The following is a 19,221-nucleotide window of genomic DNA, read 5'->3' on the forward strand; positions in this document are numbered from 1 at the left end:
TGTTTTTCCCACTTTACACAATAAAACTGATTCATCAGTTGAAAGTATGTCAGAACTGAAATCACAACCAAGGGTTCACTATTCTCTAATCTATACTTGCTTTTGTACCTGTCACTGATGGGTTAGTTTTTATAAAATTGCTGCAGTAATATCATCTAGTGGAAAAAATGGCACCAGAAGAGACTGAGCACATATCAGTATTAACATTAGTTAGATATTTCCATGTGAGTGATGTTTGCTATTGATAGACTTTGCACACATCTATGCTTAAATTCATGAATATCTCCATTATACTGTAATTTTTTGTACAGCAAAAAATGTTGTTGTTGTTGTATCTTATGGCTAGCTCTGATTCCAATCAATCAGCTTTCTTGCGTTCCAGTATACTGTAGTTCAGTGAGATTTCCTAAAGTTCTGGCTGTCATATCAAGTTTGTTGCAATGTAGCAGGTGTTCGTTATCCATTTTGCTTCCAGGGTCATGGCAAAGTGTGCATTTTTCGGATATCAGGATGTTGATTCATTTCAAATGAACTGCAACAGTCGTGGCCAGTGTTAAGTCAGAAGAAGACTACAGCTTCTCTTCTTGGTTTTACTTTATACTGATCCCATTTAGCATCAATGTCCTTCCATAATTTGGTTTCTGCTGTTTTCTTTGCCATTTCTTCATGCCTGTTTTTGATAGTATTTTTCAGAATCCTTTTTGCTGACATAAAATCAGTCTGACTGGCAAGTTGTTGTAGTGTGGTACCTTTCTTGGCTAATCTGTCTGCCTCTTCATTACCAGTTATTCCAACATGAGAAGGAATCCACTGAAAGGAGATCTGTTTGTGGAGTCTTTGGAGAATTTCTTTCACTTCTTTATTTTGAGACATTATGTGACAAGACGGCTTGGATGCTGCTTTTGAATCTGTAAGGATAACAATTTTTGGTAATCATTGTTTCTGCCTAACTGTTGTAGTGCATGGGAAATTGCTTTTATTTCTGCATCAAAATTTGTTTAGTTTTGGCCTACTAGGAAGTGGAGTGAGAAGAGATGAATGTATTCCTGCCCCAGTTCTGTTTTCCTTGTGCTGTGAACCAACTGTATATATTTTTAGCCATTGATTAGATGGATATCTTTCTTCTACTGTACAGAGAGCCAGCTGTTTTAGATCATATAGTGAACAGTCTTTCTTGCAGGCCTCTTCTAGCAAAGTAAGATCTGCAGTCACTTGCATATATTCAATGGGGTTGACTGGCATACAGAGTGGTTCAAGTTTTATTTGCAGATTGCTCTTATTAATATATTCTTTGGTGAGACTCAAAAGATCTTTTTGGGTTTTAAGATTGGGGCTAGTAACTGGTTTTTTGGCCCAGCAAAAAATGTAATGCATATAAAAGATTTGTGTACTATAACACCACACCCAGGCACTTGGATATGATCCATTGGCTGTGATCATAAGTGTTTTGTGACCTTCATTTCTTTGTGTGCACCTCTTAGGTTATGGAGTTAGTAATTCCTTGCCTCAGAGATCATTATGTCCAGCTTAGTGAGAGCGCGCGAGGGAGAGAGGAGATGCATTTAGTTTTATAAACATTGTTGTTTGGTGTTCATTTATAGTAACTGAGATTAGTGATATTAATTTAAATTTTACATTAAGTAGTTCCATAGGTGTCCAGTAAATTATGCGTTGTAGGTTAGGTTTTACTCTGTTTTCATTTTGGATTGGGGAAAAGAATAAATAATATTAACTTTTTTATTTAAATATCGGCAGGTTTGTTGATATAATATTTACAAAGACAGGATATTATAAGGAGTTGGAACTTCCACAGCATTTACATTCATACAGGCAATAGACACAGTATCTCCAAGAGAAATTTGCCTATGCCACCTATCATTATTTAAATAATGTGATACCCTTGTAAATTTTGTTTAAAGAAAGAAATTCAACTGAATATGCAGTATTTCAGTGGCAAAATAGTCAAGATTACACTTTATTATTGATATCGTCTTATCTATTGGGATATTAAGATACATATTAAGATATGTTGAATAAATGATTTTTTTTAAAATTGGCTTAACATCACACTGACACAGATAGGTCTATGGTGACGATGGGATAGGAAAGGCCTAGGAGTGGGAAGGAGGCGGCTGTGGTCTTAATTAAGGTACAGCTCCAGCATTAGCCTGGTGTGAAAATGGGAAACCACGGAAAACCATTTTCAGGGCTGCTGACAGTGGGGCTCGAATCCACTATCTCCCGGATGCAAGCTCACAGCTCCGTGCCCCTAACTGCATGGCCAACTCAGCCGGTATGTAAGGTGTGATGTTGTTTGAGTTCTAAACTTTTGGCTATTTTACAGAATTCAACAGAATTCTGGACTGGTTTCATTGGTAAATACAAATGGTTTTTTAAGAAACAATTATATAAATTGAGAGGCATTATACTGTATGTGGGGCTATGTGTGAAATTGAGAACGAGTCTAATGGGAATGTTCTCCTTTTTGGTAAGGCCCTGGTTGTTGGAAGTCTGGTATAGTAACTAATTCATTAAGGGCACCCCAAACAAAAAAAAAACAAAAACAAACAAATCAGAAAAACCTAATTCATTAGTTTTCTTGTTCATTGAAGAGAAAGGTGATATTCTTACAGATCAGTTTTAAATTCTTCTGAATTTTTCCAGTAGGATCTTTTTTACTCCTGGAAAGCAGCTATCGGCAAAAAAAGTTTGGTTTTTGTGACATTCCCTAGAAATAAAAACAGTGGTATTCCCTTTATCGGCTTTAGTGACAATTATGTCATTTTCTTTGGTTTTAAGCTTCAGATTGATGATATGTTTTTTTGGGATCATTTGGCCTTTAAGGTCTGAATCAATGGAAGAAGTTTGCAATTTTTTTGGACTTCGAACCTAAGCTCCTCTTGTTTGTCGGCGGGTAATTTTGAGATAGCTTGTTCGGTTTCAGCTATTGTGGTGATTAGATTAACGGACTTAGAAACTTTAGACCAATTATGTTTTGGACCTTTATTTAAAATATTTAGGTCAGCTTCGCTGAGAAATACATCTGTGAGATTTTTTACTGGAGGATGAAAAACATGATCGGTTTTAATTCCACATGATATCTGTTCGTTTTTAGAAATGCCGTGCCAATGTCACGTTTGGACTGTCTAATATTCAAAAGTTTCTTATCTAGTGTGGCTTGTTTTTTAGTGAGAACTGTTTCTAATTACTGATGAACTTATTTCTGAAATGAACACTATTCTAAAGGGGTTAGTGAGTGAGCTGCACCTAGGTGTGCATCATATAATTTTGCATTTAAAAAATATTTTTTGCTGTACAAAAACTTGACTTCATTCTTAATCCAAATTAAGTTGGTCTTTTTCTGAACTTTTCTTTCATGGGTAGATTTCAAACTTTTTTCTGAGCTGACTTGAGGAATTTTGGTGTAAGATCTTCTAATAACCAAACAAAATTCAATGAATATCCATCAAGATATAGTGCCATAACACATCAATGAACGTTTTTAAGATTTTTATGTGGATTGTTGTTGCATCAGTGACTAGACAGACATGTTAATCCATTCATTGAATTTTGTTTGGTTTGGTTAATCTACAATGAATATAATGGGTCAAGTACTTGATGTCCAACAGGGAAGTTAGGATTTCCCTCATTTAACCCTATAATGTTTTAACTGGAAATGTTTTAGTCTTTTATAATATATAGTAACTGAAGATGTCCAACATTTGGATGAAACATTAAATGAAGTACTGAACACATGAATCTATAACATTTTCATGTATGAATAGTTGACGTCAATACGGAATCAATACGAAACTCTTTGTAAGTAACTTACTGAGTTAATGTGATGGGTTAGCTTGAATTTGTGATGAAAGTAGATCCAGTCTTGGTTGTATATTTGAAACAGCAACCCACAGATACCCTTATAGCTGCAGTCGAGACCGATGCTTCTTTTTGATGGATACCATTGTGGAAAATTTTGACTCAAAAGTAAGTTGAAGCGAAGGGTAATAACATGTCCATTGCTTTTCTTGATAATTTGGGATATTCATTCGGAATCTGCACCCAAAAATTTTCAAGAGACCGACTTAATTTCATTTCGAAGTGTTCTGTCACTTGAGAGTGCTATTAGCTCCTCCTGTTCTACTGTTGACAAGTGGGCTGTTACGTTCGTATCGAATGGACTGCGAATCCACTCATACTGAGCTGAAGATTCTGGAGATTTACCCTTGAATTACTGACAAAGGTTTTCAAGGTATGCAACGGCAATTCCACTCATTTTACCAAAATTTAACTCATTTTCCTCCAGGAATTCATTCAGACAAGAAATCATCTCACAGTTACCTTTGTCCATCTGGGTCTTAGAAAATTCAAGTTTTCTCTTAAACACAAGCACTTTCTCGCTTAGAAAGACAATATTACTATTTCATTCTTGAAGTGACATGTTAAGATCATTCAGTTTCTCAAATACGTCAAGACAGGTAGCACAGTGTTACAAGCCATTTTTCATCCAGAAACAGAGCTGCGAGTGTGGGTCTGGTGTCCAATAGGAAAAGATGAAGTTCATTCTTCAGCTCCATAAGGTGATGACGGATTCGACCACGAGACAACCATGTGCAATAGAAGCGAATAGTGGGTTGATCCCATCTCCTCTGTGATGTGAATATACTCACAGCCTATTGTTTAAAGCTCTTGCTTTCACAAAATTTACAACACTGACTGCATCGTTCAGCACTTTATTGACTTCTGGTTGTAGTATTTTTGAAGCCTGTTGTGAATTTTTCAGAATTAGTAACAGCACTTACTCTTGCTCTGAACACCTTTTTAGTTCCAGTAAATGCCGCTGCCCCATCGGTACGTATACCAACACATTTGGTCCATGATAGACTGTTGTCATTGAAAAAGGAATTCACAACAGAGTAAATATCTTCCTTCCAGAGCTTTACAAAATAGAAAATCCTCATGCATTTCATTTTCATGACAGTAGCACACAAAAACAAGAAGCTGGGCATTATTTACAATATTAATATGGTCATCAATTGCAGGGCAAATTCTGGGCTATCATGAAGACATGGTAGCAATTGATGTTTCATGCAGAGGCTACTGTATCAGTACGACGAGCCACTGTATCGTCTGAGAGCAGTATCAACTTCAGACACTCGCCAAACTTTTCTCCATGCATGACCGTGCACATTTTCACGGCTGCAGGAAGAAGTTATTTCTCACCAATGATATGTGGCGATTTGGATTTTGCAATTAAATAGGATACCTCGAAGTATGCTCTAGCTGCATTTTTATTTTTTTATTTTTTTAGGAACTGTTATGTGCTTCTCAAGGATTCCGACATTTCCTTTTAGTTCTTGCTCAAGATGCTTAAAACATTCTATAGGTTTACTTATACAGTTCAAACTGTCGTAAGCTAAAATCTTCAAACAAAGAACGCATTGAGATCGTTCCTGATTTTTAAAAGGAATGCTGGTAAAGCCTAATGTCAGATAAGCGCCTTGATATTTACGCACTTTGCTTTTGGGTGCAGAATTAATGTTGCTGGTGTGAACAGAAGTAGAAGTGGAAGAACAATGTACTTTGATTAAATTCAAATCTTGTTCTTTATTAGGACTGAATATTTTCGAAGGAGGGCAACTACTTGATAAATCACTTTCATAGGATCTTGTATCTTGTATCAGATACTTGTATCAGTTTATTGTAAACTGGGCTAACGACTTACACTAAATAAGCATTAGAATTCACCTGTTCACTAACTGTCTTTTGAACTGGCTGCAAAGGCCTGGTTGAAATCAAGTCAACAGTGGCAGAAATAAAGGATCTATTCTTGTAAGGAAGTGGCGGTCACAATGTTAAGAGGCTTATTTTCATTAGTGGTTGTTATGCATTTGGTAAGTTGATACTGCTGCGGGTGGTGGGTGAAAGGGTGCTGGTCAGTCCTTGTGAAATAAGATAGCCAAAGTACGAGTTTATTAGTCTTGAATGGTGGTGGAAGAGCTTTCTGCCTAGGTTCATAGATATGAGAATCTGAGGATAGTAATATTTGTTCTAGAATATGAAATATAAATATTTCAATCAGAGCCAACGTCCCCCTTTATCACTCTCTGCCCCTCCAGGGGGCATACTCGCAAGTTTGAGGATCACTGTTTTACAGTATACAGAAGCAGGAACTACAGTATACAGGAGTTCTAGAAATGCCTGGTAGAACCACTATAGCGTTGTGACCAAAATGAGTCAGAATAGGTGGAAAGTTTTAAGAATAAAAGATAGAAGACACGTATTTAAAAAAAGAAAAAAAGATGTGTATGACGAATAAAAGTTTGTTCAACGAATAGTATAAAGCTGTCTGATAGAACACAGAAGCATATCTTGGTTTTCGGTAATGTAGAGAATTACCAAGATTTGTTCCTTGCATCGTAAGACTTAATCGTCCTTGTACAACAAATTTGATTTTTGCCTATTTAGCCTTATGCTAATGAGCAAAGGGGCTAAATCTGGGACAGAAGCTGAATTTTGAAAAATTCTTTCTTAGAGCATCTCCAGGGCAGAAGATGAACCTTTGTTCCAAATTTCAGCTTTCTAGATCTTTTGGATAGAAGATCTCGTGTTCAGTGAGAGATTTTAAAGTAACATTCTTACCTCTAGTTGCCTTGGTGCAGATTGCTTATTGACATCAAATGAAGCTGGCACTGGGGTAATATGTCTCACAGTCTCAGTATTAGAGGTGTTAGATGCCAGAAGTAACTTGACTTCATCCAAGAATGGACAACATACATTTAGACATCTCGCATCCACCAAGTCAAGACAATCAACAGCAGGCTGAGCAGAAGTTTCTACTAGAAACAGGTTTCCAATTCCTCCTAGAGAATGGAACATAGATTAACAAAAGCTATATAGAACATAGTTTTCACATATTTTGTATCTTTAACCCAATAGGAAAATTAAAGATAAGAATTACTTAACACACAAGTCTGCAAACCATACTAACCAACATAACTGATCTTTGAATGCATATAATATTATATATCACATTCTGTGTATTATTTACATTTTGTCTACACAGCCAATGTCTCAACAAGTTCAAATTTGAATCACATGATTAAGGTAACCAATTATGAAGTTGTATTCATTTAAAAATTAAATTTAGCTTGGAACTGATCAACAATATTGTTCATACTTAATAAAATACAAGTCAAAAGAACATACAAACTTTTCTTTAAACAAATTCCACAAAAAGCATGCACAGCATTGCAGTCCCAGGTTTTATCCATGAAGCAAAGTTGATTTTTTATTTTTACAGTACTAGACCAAAGGTTCAAAATATTGTTAATGTAGGGAATTTTACCAAGATATCAACAAAGGATTTCCACAAATAATTCAAAACAAACAAAAATTAATATTTGGCATATAGCATTTACATGACGATGATATATACATAATAAAATAATAACACACTCAACTCTCGATTTACTGTATTAGGATCAACCGCGTTGCGGCTTAACCGCGATTCGGCTTGGGAAAAAACAAAACCATTCACAATTGTGCAGTCTTGGAAAAAAATCGTCCCAGATATTTCTGAAGATGATGGATTTCTTGGATTTGATGAAGCCGATACAGTTAGTACGGTGAATGAAGCTGTAAAAACTGCCCCGGGTGGAGAGGAAGTTGACAAAGACAATATTTGTCAGTGGTTCGATTGTGACGAGAACAACCAAGGTTACGAAGAGCTGACAAACGGGGCAAATGTCTAAAGCCACCTCAACTATTTTTGCTTTTCTGTTTAATTCAAACAGAAGAATAAGTCAGAAATGTTCATTTTCCACAACTTGGCACTCCATCTTCAACCGCTCTTCTAAAAATTCCCTTTCTTCAGAGCAGCAGCAGCAGAGCACCACAAGCACAGCAATGGCACTCTAAACGACAACTGACAAACAAGCTCCTAGCTATCTCAGTGGTATGTATAAATGTAACAAAGGCTTTTCAGTCTGTCAAACACACAGCAAATACTTTTTTTTTTTTGCTAGTTGTTTTACGTCGCACCGACACAGATAGGTCTTATGGCGACGATGGGACAGGAAAAGCCTAGGAGTGGGAAGGAAGCGGCCGTGGCCTTAATTAAGGTACAGCCCCAGCATTTGCCTGGTGTGAAAATGGGAAACCACGGAAAACCATTTTCAGGGCTGCCGACAGTGGGGTTCGAACCTACTATCTCCCGAATACTGGATACTGGCCCACAGCAAATACAATGTAAATTAAAACACTATAAACATATCTGTAAAACACACACTAACATTTACATTGTATTTGCTGTGTGTTTGACAGACTGAAAAGCCTTTGTTACATTTAACTAAGTCAACACTGGAAAATATGGCTTCATTTTTAACACAAAAAAAAAAAAAAAACTTAGTGGTGCCAAATTCTATCCGGACGCATGGAGTTTTGCATCAACCCAACATATAGTGAGCAAGAGAGAGGTAAAAGAAAAAAAGAAGCATCTGGTGAAGGGCTTAAACCCCTATTATAATAAAAAAAAGTATTATTCAAAGTTTATATAGCAAGCATAAAAAGTACCTGATCTCTCTTGGTCCAAGCACCAAGTATAATAGAGGCCCTCTGGGAAGTGTGGCAATTCAAAAAGCCACCCCAACGTGAGCTCCAGCAGCAGTCGACCAAGAGGACTAAGTGATTTACTTGCGGGCAATACACGGTATATGCCAAACATTAGGTCCAAGACTCTATGGTAGTAGGGGAGACGAAGGGACACATTGTCTGCCATAGCCAGGAACTGAACACACCATGGGACAGTCAGTGTGAGTTTCTTCAGACTAAGTGCATCTCGTAAGCAGGTTAGTACATCAATTTGTGGCAACAACTGCAACCAAGACAAATCCCAGCACTCAGTGAAATGAGTGAATTACATGATAAAATATATCGTCTGAGAATACATTTGCATTGTTTTAACATGAAAAGATCTCCTATAAATTTAAATATACATGAAATTCAACTAAATGTATACCATATAAACACGATTATCTGAGACTCTTCATTAACCAAGACACTCACATTGCCAAATAATTAATGAAATTATCGGAAGTCTATGTAACAATGCACTCTTGCCAGGCTGAGTAGCTCAGACAGTTGACAATGGGCAATAGAAAAGTTTCTATTACGTCCTCCTGTTCAATACAGGTATCTATCTTTCGATGGAGTGATTTTTAATCAAACATGCTTCAGCTCATTTTAAGCCATCCTCAGTGAAAAAAAAGTATTAAAAGCTACACGAATTGAAGTTGAAAGAGTATCATTAAAACCAACGAGAAAGAATATATCAAATATAGGTGATACATGATGATAAATCTAAAACAAAACAAGGTTGTGGTAAGGTTGGAAACCTCTCAGTCTAAAAGTTTTGTATGCCACTCTAAAATGAGGACAAAATCACAAATTAAAATGTAAGAACAGTCTATCTTCAATGAGTCACATGTTCATGTAGTCTAGACGGTAACAGAAGTTATTAAAGTATGAAGGCTTTCACGGCCGGTGTCAATATAATAAACATCTTCCGGGCTATTATGCCGTGGTCCACTCCTCTCGTTTCTTCCACTACTACGACTACTGCTGCGGTAGTCATCTTCTGTGGCATCGTGTAGATACGCTCTCCTGTATCCCACTGGCGACTGCGAAAGTTGTTTGGGAAGCAGCTGTATTTATATGTGAGTGTGCGGCCTCCAATTGGTTTGCGCCATACAATCCAACAATCAGATGATGATGATTGATGTTTTTCTAAGTCCTCTACTCTTGGAAAAGTGTACCCCCTTGTCATTTTGGACCGTTCAAGGTTGAGATTAAATGTGAAGGTTGCTCGAACTAGCCTATGGTCGCTTCCTGTATCAAATCTGTTGAGAACATTTCTTCTTGCTGGTCAGGATAAAATCTATCTCATTCTTGGTTTGTCCATCGGGGCTCTTCCATGTCCATTTTCGTTGGATGGGCTTTTTAAAGAAAGTATTCATGCAATAGAGATTTTCGGCGGTGAGATATTCTATCAATCTTTCTCCTCTTTCGTTTCGATCGCCTAGTCCATATGTACCCATGTTCTCTGGGTCTCTGATTTCCTTTTGACCCACTTTTGCATTGAAGTCTCGAATGATGATACAGAGTTGTGTCTTTTCTGAATTTTTCGCTTTGGTGATATCTTCATACAGCTGTTCCACTTCCTATGTTATAGACAAGAAAGTTTCCACCTTTTCAATACAAATTTATTTATATAAAAATTCAATCTACAGTACCGGTTTCGACCTTTTTATATGTAGTCATCCTCAGCTCTATACAGTTCATGTTATATTTTAACATGCCATTCAACATGTACCACATATTTTAAAATGATAATGTACCTGTATATTTAATAATAATTCACCTACACGATTTTTAGGCCTAAGAAGATTCACCCACAGTTATTTTAGATTGTATATACAGTTAATTTTAACTTTAAGCATGCCCAATTAGAACGTAAGACATACTCTATATCATGACTTTTATAATGGACAAGGCAAATCAATAAACTTGACTTATGTGAAGGTAATAGTGTACAGCTGAGGATGACCACATATAAAAAGGTCGAAACCGGTACTGTAGATTGAATTTTTATATAAATAAATTTGTATTGAAAAGGTGGAAACTTTGTCTATAATATACGATGACTGTCAATACGAAAAATGAAACTGATAAATCAAGATGTTCCACTTCCTCTTCGTTAGAAGTACTGGTTGGAGCATAGACGTGTATGACTTGTATGGAGAATTTACTATTCAATTTTAGGATGATATATATCACCCTGAGAGAGACACAAATCATCTTGTGTATGAATTCTTTGATATTTTTATTGACAAGAATAGCAATCCCATGTGTAGAAGCATCCCCGTTATTACGTACGATGACATGACCTGATGGAAGGGTCTTAGCTTTTTCTCCTTGAAGGCGAGTCTCACAGATACCCAGAATATCCCATTTTATGTCATGCAGATCTAGTCTTTCCAGGTCTTCACCTAGTCTCATAGTTCTTATGTTGTATGTGGCTATCTTACTTTTTTAGTCGGTTTTTTCTCTCGAATTTTTGCCTCCCCCAGAATTCTCGAGGAAGACTGATGTATTGTCAGTGTGAGATTCTGAGTAGTTTGGTATATATAAATTGTTAAGAGATGTTTCTTTAAGTTTCAGATGAAACATGAGGAGGACTGCAAAAGTCAGTTATTATATGGAACTGGAATGGCATTTATTATTTATTTAGCATATGACATTAAAAATAAAAACACACAATCACAAATTAAATATACAATACACTATGTAGGTTACAATTTCACCATCATGCCCTGCAAATAGTCTATACAAGAAGGATTTGGGTCAAGAAATCTTTTGGGCTACCCTGATAAGCACTCAGGGGGCATTGTTCCACTATATGATGAACTGTTTGCTTAGGGGCACTGCAGCTACATTCCGGGGAGGGAAGTTTGCCCCATTTATAGAGGAAGTCAGCGCACTTTCCATGGCCTGTCCTGATACGACTGACGGTTGTCCAGGTTTTGCGAGGTAGGTCAAATCCTATTGGTATTCTTGTAATATAGGGGAAGTTCTGATACTCTGCTGGAACCATATAAGTCCATTCTTGAATCCAATCCTGCTGCAGGCTGAATTTGTCAACCAGGATTTTGGCAGTCCTTACTGGTGGATTTCTAGACCGAAGTCTGTTGTTCAAGGCATGAACTGGCAGATTGGAATTCCTTGACAGCTTCTGGTACTCACGCAACAAGGCATTCTTTCTCCGTAGGTGAGGTGGAGGAATATGGCTCAGAAGTGGTAGCCAAAAAGTGCGGGTAGATTTTATGGTTCCCGATATTATGCGCAAAGTATGATTTATCAACCAGTTTTGTGTAACAGCTATTCAGCCAGACTGGAGAGCAATATTCTGCAGTTGAGAAGACAAGGGCAAGGGCTGAAGTTCGTAAGGTCGAAGCAGAAGAACCCCAGGTGGTGCCACACAGTTTGTTGATATTGTTCCTTGACTGGAGTTTAGCTTTTGTCATCTTCAGATGTTCCTTGAAGGACAGTGTTCTGTCAAGGGTTACTCCGAGGTATTTTGGGCGTTTGTTGTGAGGAAGTCTAGTGTTCTTGAATTTGACATTAAGTTCACGGTGGGCCAGTTTGTTGTTGAGATGGAAACATGAGACTTCAGTTTTACTCAAACTTGGCATAAGTCTCCACTTACGAAAGTACTGATCTAAGGTGGAGAGATCAGCTGTCAGCATATCTTCGGTGTTCTCCATAGATTTGCCCTGCGTTGCAAATGCCCAGTCATCCGCATAACCAAATGCGTTAGAGGCTGTTTTCAGTAAGTCTGATATATATGTTAAACAGCAGAGGTGCTACTACCGATCATTGAGGAAGACCGTTATTAAGGATCCTTTCTTTACTTGTCTTGTTTCCCAAAATTACACAAAACCTCCTGTCTATAAGCATGTTTTCGATGAGCTTGCCGATTTTTTTTGCAAGGTATTATTCGAAGCAGTTTGTAGATGAGTCCTTGTCTCCATTCTGTATTGTATGCTGCAGTAAGGTCCACGAACACAACTAAGGTTTTTAGGTAATTTTGAAAACCAGCTTCAATATGTGTAGTCAGAGAGAGAGTACCCGGTCTGTGCAAGTTCGATTTGGGTGAAAGGCCGCTTGTTCAATGGGTAGATGGTCAAGAACTACTGAGCCAATTCTGTTGTAAAGAAGTCTCTCCAGTAATTTGTAAACCACACTCAGAAGTGCAATTGGGCAGTAGCTTTGAGGATTTTTACAAGATTTACCTGGTTTGAGAATAGCGATGATCTTTGTCTGTTTCAGAAGTCGAGGGATGGACCCTGTTTCTAAGATATTGGAGTAGAACTTTGCTAACCAGATCATTGCATATTTCCCAGCATGCACTAAAAATTCTGAGTGAATGCCATCGAAACCAGGGGCTTTTCCTGATTTCACATCTTTTAAAGCCATAGCAACTTCCTCTCGAGAGAATGGACAAGAAAATCTGCTGCCCTCAAGACTGTCTGTTTTCAAGGCTCCGATTTCCCTTTACTGTAATGGCAAATACCATACCGTAAATCCAAAATGAGGGTGTATGGAAGCCTCGGTGGATGACTGACTAATCTATCATCATCTACCAACAGGGTCAAAAATAGATAAGTAGGCTACCCTTTTTCCTCTATTATGTAAATAGTTTTCTTTTTGTGAAGATTCCTTTGTCTTATTAATTGTCCACATAAACTTTAATAAGGCTAAAAAAGGCCACGTTGACCAAATTTGAAGAATACCGCAAGTGTCATCGGGCTAACTACGGTACCCATCTTTTTCAGATTATTTTACGTCATCGATTACTAGTTTATAATCTACATTATTCAATGATATCTTGGGAAGATTCAGGGCATGTACTACGACTGTCAGGTAAACAGCCAGATACGTAGGCTGCAGTTTTGCAAACTAGAAGTTAAATATTTTCTTGCGTACTACCAACGGATTTTAACGACGGTATTGTAATGCGGAAGATGTAGTAACATTTTTATTGGGTTGGTAATAAGGTTACTGAAAATATAGTGAAATTTAGTGCGTTGGTATACGTGTTCTCTGGTGTTTTCGTTTGTTTAGCTCTATTTCTTTTGAAATTGTATTACTAGAATCCAATATCAGACTCTTATTAAGCTGTAATGTGGAAGTTCAGGTCAAAAACACAGGACTGAAATATACACATACGAAGAAATGTTTCACGAGGATGCGCGTTACGGCGAAAGTAAAGCTTATAATCGTAATTAAGGCCACTGATGCATCGTAGGATCATTAAATTTATTATTAATTCAATTTATTGCTTGCTCATTGAATACGTAGTTAGTTTCTTTCTTTTCAATACAATGTGAGAATCGTAACTGGCAAGCATTTATCTCCCTTTAGCGTAAATACTTTTGTAGCAAGTTGTTATGAAGTAAAAGAAATATAATCTCCTTATCATCCTCATTCGACGGACGAATCGCCATGAACAAACGTCGTATACCTTTACTCCATATGTGCGTCGCGGATAGATTTGGAATAGAACCTACGCTTTTGACACGCATTTTAATGATTAGGAAATGTGTACTATCACCTCTAGTACCCTACCGACTATCATTTAGAAGGTAAAAAATGTTAGACTCTTGGGACTCGAACCCACGACAAAACTGCTTAGCAACAAATAATGTTGCCCTAACGACCACGGCTACCCATGAAGCTTGCTGTTGACTGCTTGTGTGCTACTGATATAGTCAGTAGCAACAACTTGCTAGCTTGGGAAATCTTTTTCTGTGATAGCTGGACAGGAAGCATGACATACTTTATAAATATATACATAGATTACATTGTAACAACTTAATTTCGCACAGCATCATGCAGATGTAGATTCCTCTTGATGTGTAGCCATCTTGATTCTTTACAATAACGTCCCCGATAGGAGTGAAGTCCCAGATAAGAGCGTTAACAGCCTCTCCAACTTCGGCATAGCTATACTCGAGAATATTTTCCCAGACTGCACTTAAACGAAAGTCATAGTACGCTTTTTCAACCGAACTTCCAGATAAATGTCCAAACTGCCAAATAAATTTATACCGCACTTTTATCTGGCTGTGATAGTACAGGCCCTCAGTCATCAGATGATACTATATCTGTGTGTTCATGTAATAATCAGGAATGAGAAATTTTTATATTAATTCACACTGATATGAGTTAAAAGTTCAATTTAAGTGTATATCACATACTGGATACTTAGTCAGAGGTCATCGATCTTAATTTAAATGTTAATGGGTGTGATCGTCAATATCTATAAGTGATAAACAATGATGATGGTGATGATGATAATTAATTTTAGATGATAATTTTTTTATTTTACATTTCATGGCCTACACTGGACAATAATAATAATAATAATAATAATAATAATAATAATAATAATAATAATAATTGTACTGGGAGCTACAACCCAACGCCACGCATTTAAATCTTGCGCCTAAAAAGAACTCCTCTACTGGAGAAACCGTGAAGTTGAACCTGGACGAACTTATAAATTGACTCAGAAGATGTCACTACTGTAATTTAACGTAGTTTTGTTATTGTGAAGTTTCCTGTACTGTGTGAATTTCTACTTGTTTTGTTTGCCATTCATCAAGAAGTTTGGACAGTCTGCCATAGATGGCACTGCTAAAAAACTATGATCATGCAAAGATGTTTATCCGACAAAAGGGGCTTAATAGAGACCCATTCAACCACGCTCTGCTACCACTTGTTACGGGGTTACCCGTGAAACGCACAGGTGAAAGAAGGTGCCCGGGTGAATGGGTCTAACTACAATGTCACGAATTGATTTAAAACTTTGATTTCTTGATTTAGAGAAGTTTTGTATTCATAAGTTTTTTATATTGATTTATTTTTGGGTTGGTAATATTTATCTTTTCTTTCCACCAGTTTTGAAACTAGCCAATCCCTAATTTCTGTAATTAATTTTCCACCTATCACAGGCTTCTTCCCCGATTCTGAGTGTCACGTTTGAATTTAACCAATAAAATCCGGTGGGTGTGTCTTGTTTATTCATGAAAAGTCTCAAACTTTCCCCGAGGGTTTATAAACTGCGGATTTTCACGTCTCTTGGCCACTTGATCGTCATCTAACTAAGTGTGTGTGTCAAGCAGGAGGCTGGAGGCGCCTCTTTCATTGGGCAGCAGCTCTTCAGCAAGGTAATGGACATCTAACATCGTTCGTTTTTGCTAGCTCCGCAGTTTAACCCGAGGGAAAGGTTCGAAACTTTAGCTATGAAACCAACTTCTCTGAAATGTAAATCTCCTTTCGGTTCATGTAAAAATTTCATAAATCTTTTAACTGTAAATCGGGGATAAAGAGTGATGTACCCTCGAGCTCCCCTTCATCTTGGTTTGAGGTAACTATGTTTTTCATTCTGTAGCGTGTAAATTAACTTCTTATACGAGTCACCTCCATAGTTTGGGAATAGCCCCTGTTTCACCGACCTAGTGCCCCTTAGGTTTTAAGAATGCATATTTAGGAGTGCAAGTTCTCGCCTCCATTCAATTTGTGTTTCGGGCCATTTACTTAATCTGTTCTTTTCCACAACGGCCCAATAGGTTGGGTACTAGATATCTTTGTTTCGAATTTGTAAGTTGTGCCTTGATGGCGATCGATTGTAATTTTCTGATATCGCCTAAAATGGGCTTGGAAAACTGAGAGTACGCCAGCTCTTTTCTAGTGTTGTAAAAGGGCCTCTGGGAGGCTTGATATTGTGTGTTGGGAGCAAGCGCTCCATGAATTGAGGGATTTCTGCCCTTGTGTAAATTTGTGCCTTTTGTAAATTTGAGCTAGGAGCTCAGGAACTGTAACGTGAGGGCTTGAAGCCCAAGATCTGTTTATACCACCAATCTTGTCTCTCCTAGACTTGTTTATGAATTGCTACTTGTACCTGTTACATTGTTATTTGTTGATTCTTGATATTCTAAAAAAATATACTTTGTTAAAGTTTTAAATCAATTCGTGACATTGTAGTTAGACCCATTCACCCTGGCACCTTCTTTTACCTCTGCGTTCCACGGGTAACCCCGTAACAAGTGGTAGCAGAGCGTAGTTGAATGGGTCTCTATTAAGCCCCTTTTGTTGGCTAAACATTGAATCCATTCCAAACTCTAAGTATTTTCTCAGTCGCTGGAAATTTATCTTTTCTTTTCCAAATTTGTAAATTTCTGTCATCATGTCCGGCCCTCGCAAAGTCCTCCATCCCGGCTTCTTGTGCAAGGAGGAATTGATTTACGAATTATCTATTAGAAATGTTCAATCTGGAGGCAAGGTTGCGGCAGATACAACCAAACTGAAAGAGTCATTACAGTTACCAATTTGTATCCCAACCTTGGGAGAGAAGGATATTGATGAGGCTCTCTCCACTATCACTGACAACACCACTGAGCTAGCATCCGTAGTTAGTTTTTTGAAGTGAGTGATCCTTCTGCTAACCAACTTAAGAAAGTGCAGGCAAGACTGTTTCACTTTTATAACAGGGTGAGCGATCTATTGTCTCTAAAATTAAAGGAAAAGCAGGCTAAGGAGGCGAGAAATTTAACTGATCATCTATCAAGAATGTCCAGTAGAGTTAGTCAATTGTTAACTGGGGCAGCTACCCCCAAAACCGACCAGGCCACCGTTGTAAACATTGTAAGTGAGGAAGATTCTTCCAAGGGTGAAGAAGGTAGAAAATCCGTGGCAACTCAACAAACTTCTGCCCCATTAGGAAATGAGTCTGATCGCCGAATATACATTCCACCATTCTTTTTAAATAATGCTGTTTCTGAAGCCTCTTCACCCCCTAGGCCGTTACCTAGTGTGTCACCTGGGTTTCTGTAGTTTGCCTCATCCTTTAGCTATGTTGCTTAGGGAAATTTCTAAATTTTCGATTAATTCTTCCAACGATGTCATTTCATTTTTAAGATTTTTAGTTGAATTTCAAGATCACGCTCTAGTGTTTTCTCTTCCCCCTTCTCAAATTCTTCAGATTATTTACCCTTACTCCATTGGTGTCCTCTCGGACAAGATAGTCAGAGCAACAGCTGAACAATCGTCTATAGAAGACTTCCATGCCCATCTGCTAGCTAATTTCATTCCGGCTCGAGTCATGTCTTCCCTAATTCAAAGGTATTATTACAGAGTACAGCGACTGGATGAGAATCTCACCGACTTCATCCAGGACATTAAGTTTTATACAAGGGAATTTGCTCTTCATTTCCCAGAGGATCAAATTGTCCAGACCATTGTGGAAGGTATTTCCCCACCCTATAGGTCGTACTTGTGTTTTGTGTCACGTCCTCAAACCTTAGCTGAATTAGAAGCTATGGCGGTCTCAGCCGAAGGAGTGCGGTATGCCGACACCTTAAGAGTTGCTAAGGAGCCCCCTCCGTCTTCGAGTAACTTTCAGCCTCAACCTCGCCGAACTTTCACCACCCGCAAATGTTATGCTTGTGGGTTGACAGATCATCTCCGTAACAAGTGCCCTTTGATTAAATCCAGTGGGACAAAGAACAAAGCAGGGTCATCCCAAGGCTGTTTTAAATGTGGCTCGTTTTTTCACATTGCCAAGAATTGCCCTAATGCCAATAGCACCTCCTCCTGTTCAATTTCTGGTGCAACCTCCGCGAACTCGAATAATCGAAAGTGACTAGTGGCATCGGCTGAGTCGGCAAATTCATCTTCCTAAGGCTCAGCCCCGATTAAAACCTCCGAAAGCTCGGAACAGGGTTTAAGTTCTTCTAACCCCGCAGTTGAATGCCCTAAAGAATGCCTTAGGATTGCAGCGGAGTCCCACGCACTTGTACCTTTTCTGAAAGTGGAATTGAATAGTGAGCCCGTAACCGCTCTATTAGACTCAGGGAGTGTTTGTTCTTTTATTTAGGCTGAATGGTAATTTAAATTAAAGTATGTTTGTAAATTTTCTGATTATTGTTCATCTTCGGTTCAATGCGTTTCAGCTATTCCTCACCATTAGAAATTTTAGGTTTCCTATTCGCCAAAATTTGTTTTTATAAATTCACCTGGAGAGTTAAATTGTTTGTGGCTAAGAACTTGTCTTGCCCGGTAATATTGGGAGCGAATTTCATGTCTTCTACTGGTCTAGTGCTCAACATTCAGAGCAAGTCGTGCACTTTCAAATTTGCCAAATATTGTAAAATTCCCTTGCTTAAATGTAATTCTGCATCATGTTCATCTGTTTCGCCCACCCAGGATGAGATGTTGTTAGAGCTTAGACATCTTCCTCAGGCGCAAGCTGATACTATTCGTAAGTTGTGTCAGTCGTTTCCTGATGTCTTTTCTGAGACTCTTGGTGTTACTGACCTTATTGAATACAAGATTGAGGTTACGGATTCGATCCCAGTTAGGTTTCCACCTTATAGGTTTTCTCCTCCTAAAATGAAGTCTCTCAAGGAGATCATCGATCAGATGTTAAAGGATGGTATCTTTCGACCCTCTAAGTCAGCGTATTCATCGCCTATTTTCCTGGTTCCGAAACCCCGAGGTGGCTTCAGGCCTGTGATTGACTACAGGGCTTTAAATCAGAAGGTGGTGTTGCAATCTGTGCCTCTTCCCGACCTTCACTCTTGTTTTTCATGGTTTCGG

The 19,221-nt window shown here is 38.0% G+C and overlaps 1 protein-coding gene across 1 annotated transcript in view; it reads right to left on the minus strand.

The window, feature by feature from the left end:
- Positions 1-19,221, minus strand: part of dlt (codanin-1 like protein dlt) — a 157,421-nt gene that overhangs the window by 51,699 nt on the left and 86,501 nt on the right. Inside the window, exons 7-8 of the mRNA XM_067142412.2 lie at positions 8,575-8,875; positions 6,643-6,863 (exon numbers count right to left, since the gene is read on the minus strand). Coding sequence (XP_066998513.2) covers positions 6,643-6,863; positions 8,575-8,875 — 522 coding nt within the window. The remainder of the gene's footprint in view (positions 1-6,642; positions 6,864-8,574; positions 8,876-19,221) is intronic.

Source organism: Anabrus simplex, chromosome 1 (genome assembly GCF_040414725.1).
Source record: "Anabrus simplex isolate iqAnaSimp1 chromosome 1, ASM4041472v1, whole genome shotgun sequence".
Taxonomy (NCBI): Eukaryota; Metazoa; Arthropoda; class Insecta; order Orthoptera; family Tettigoniidae; genus Anabrus; species Anabrus simplex.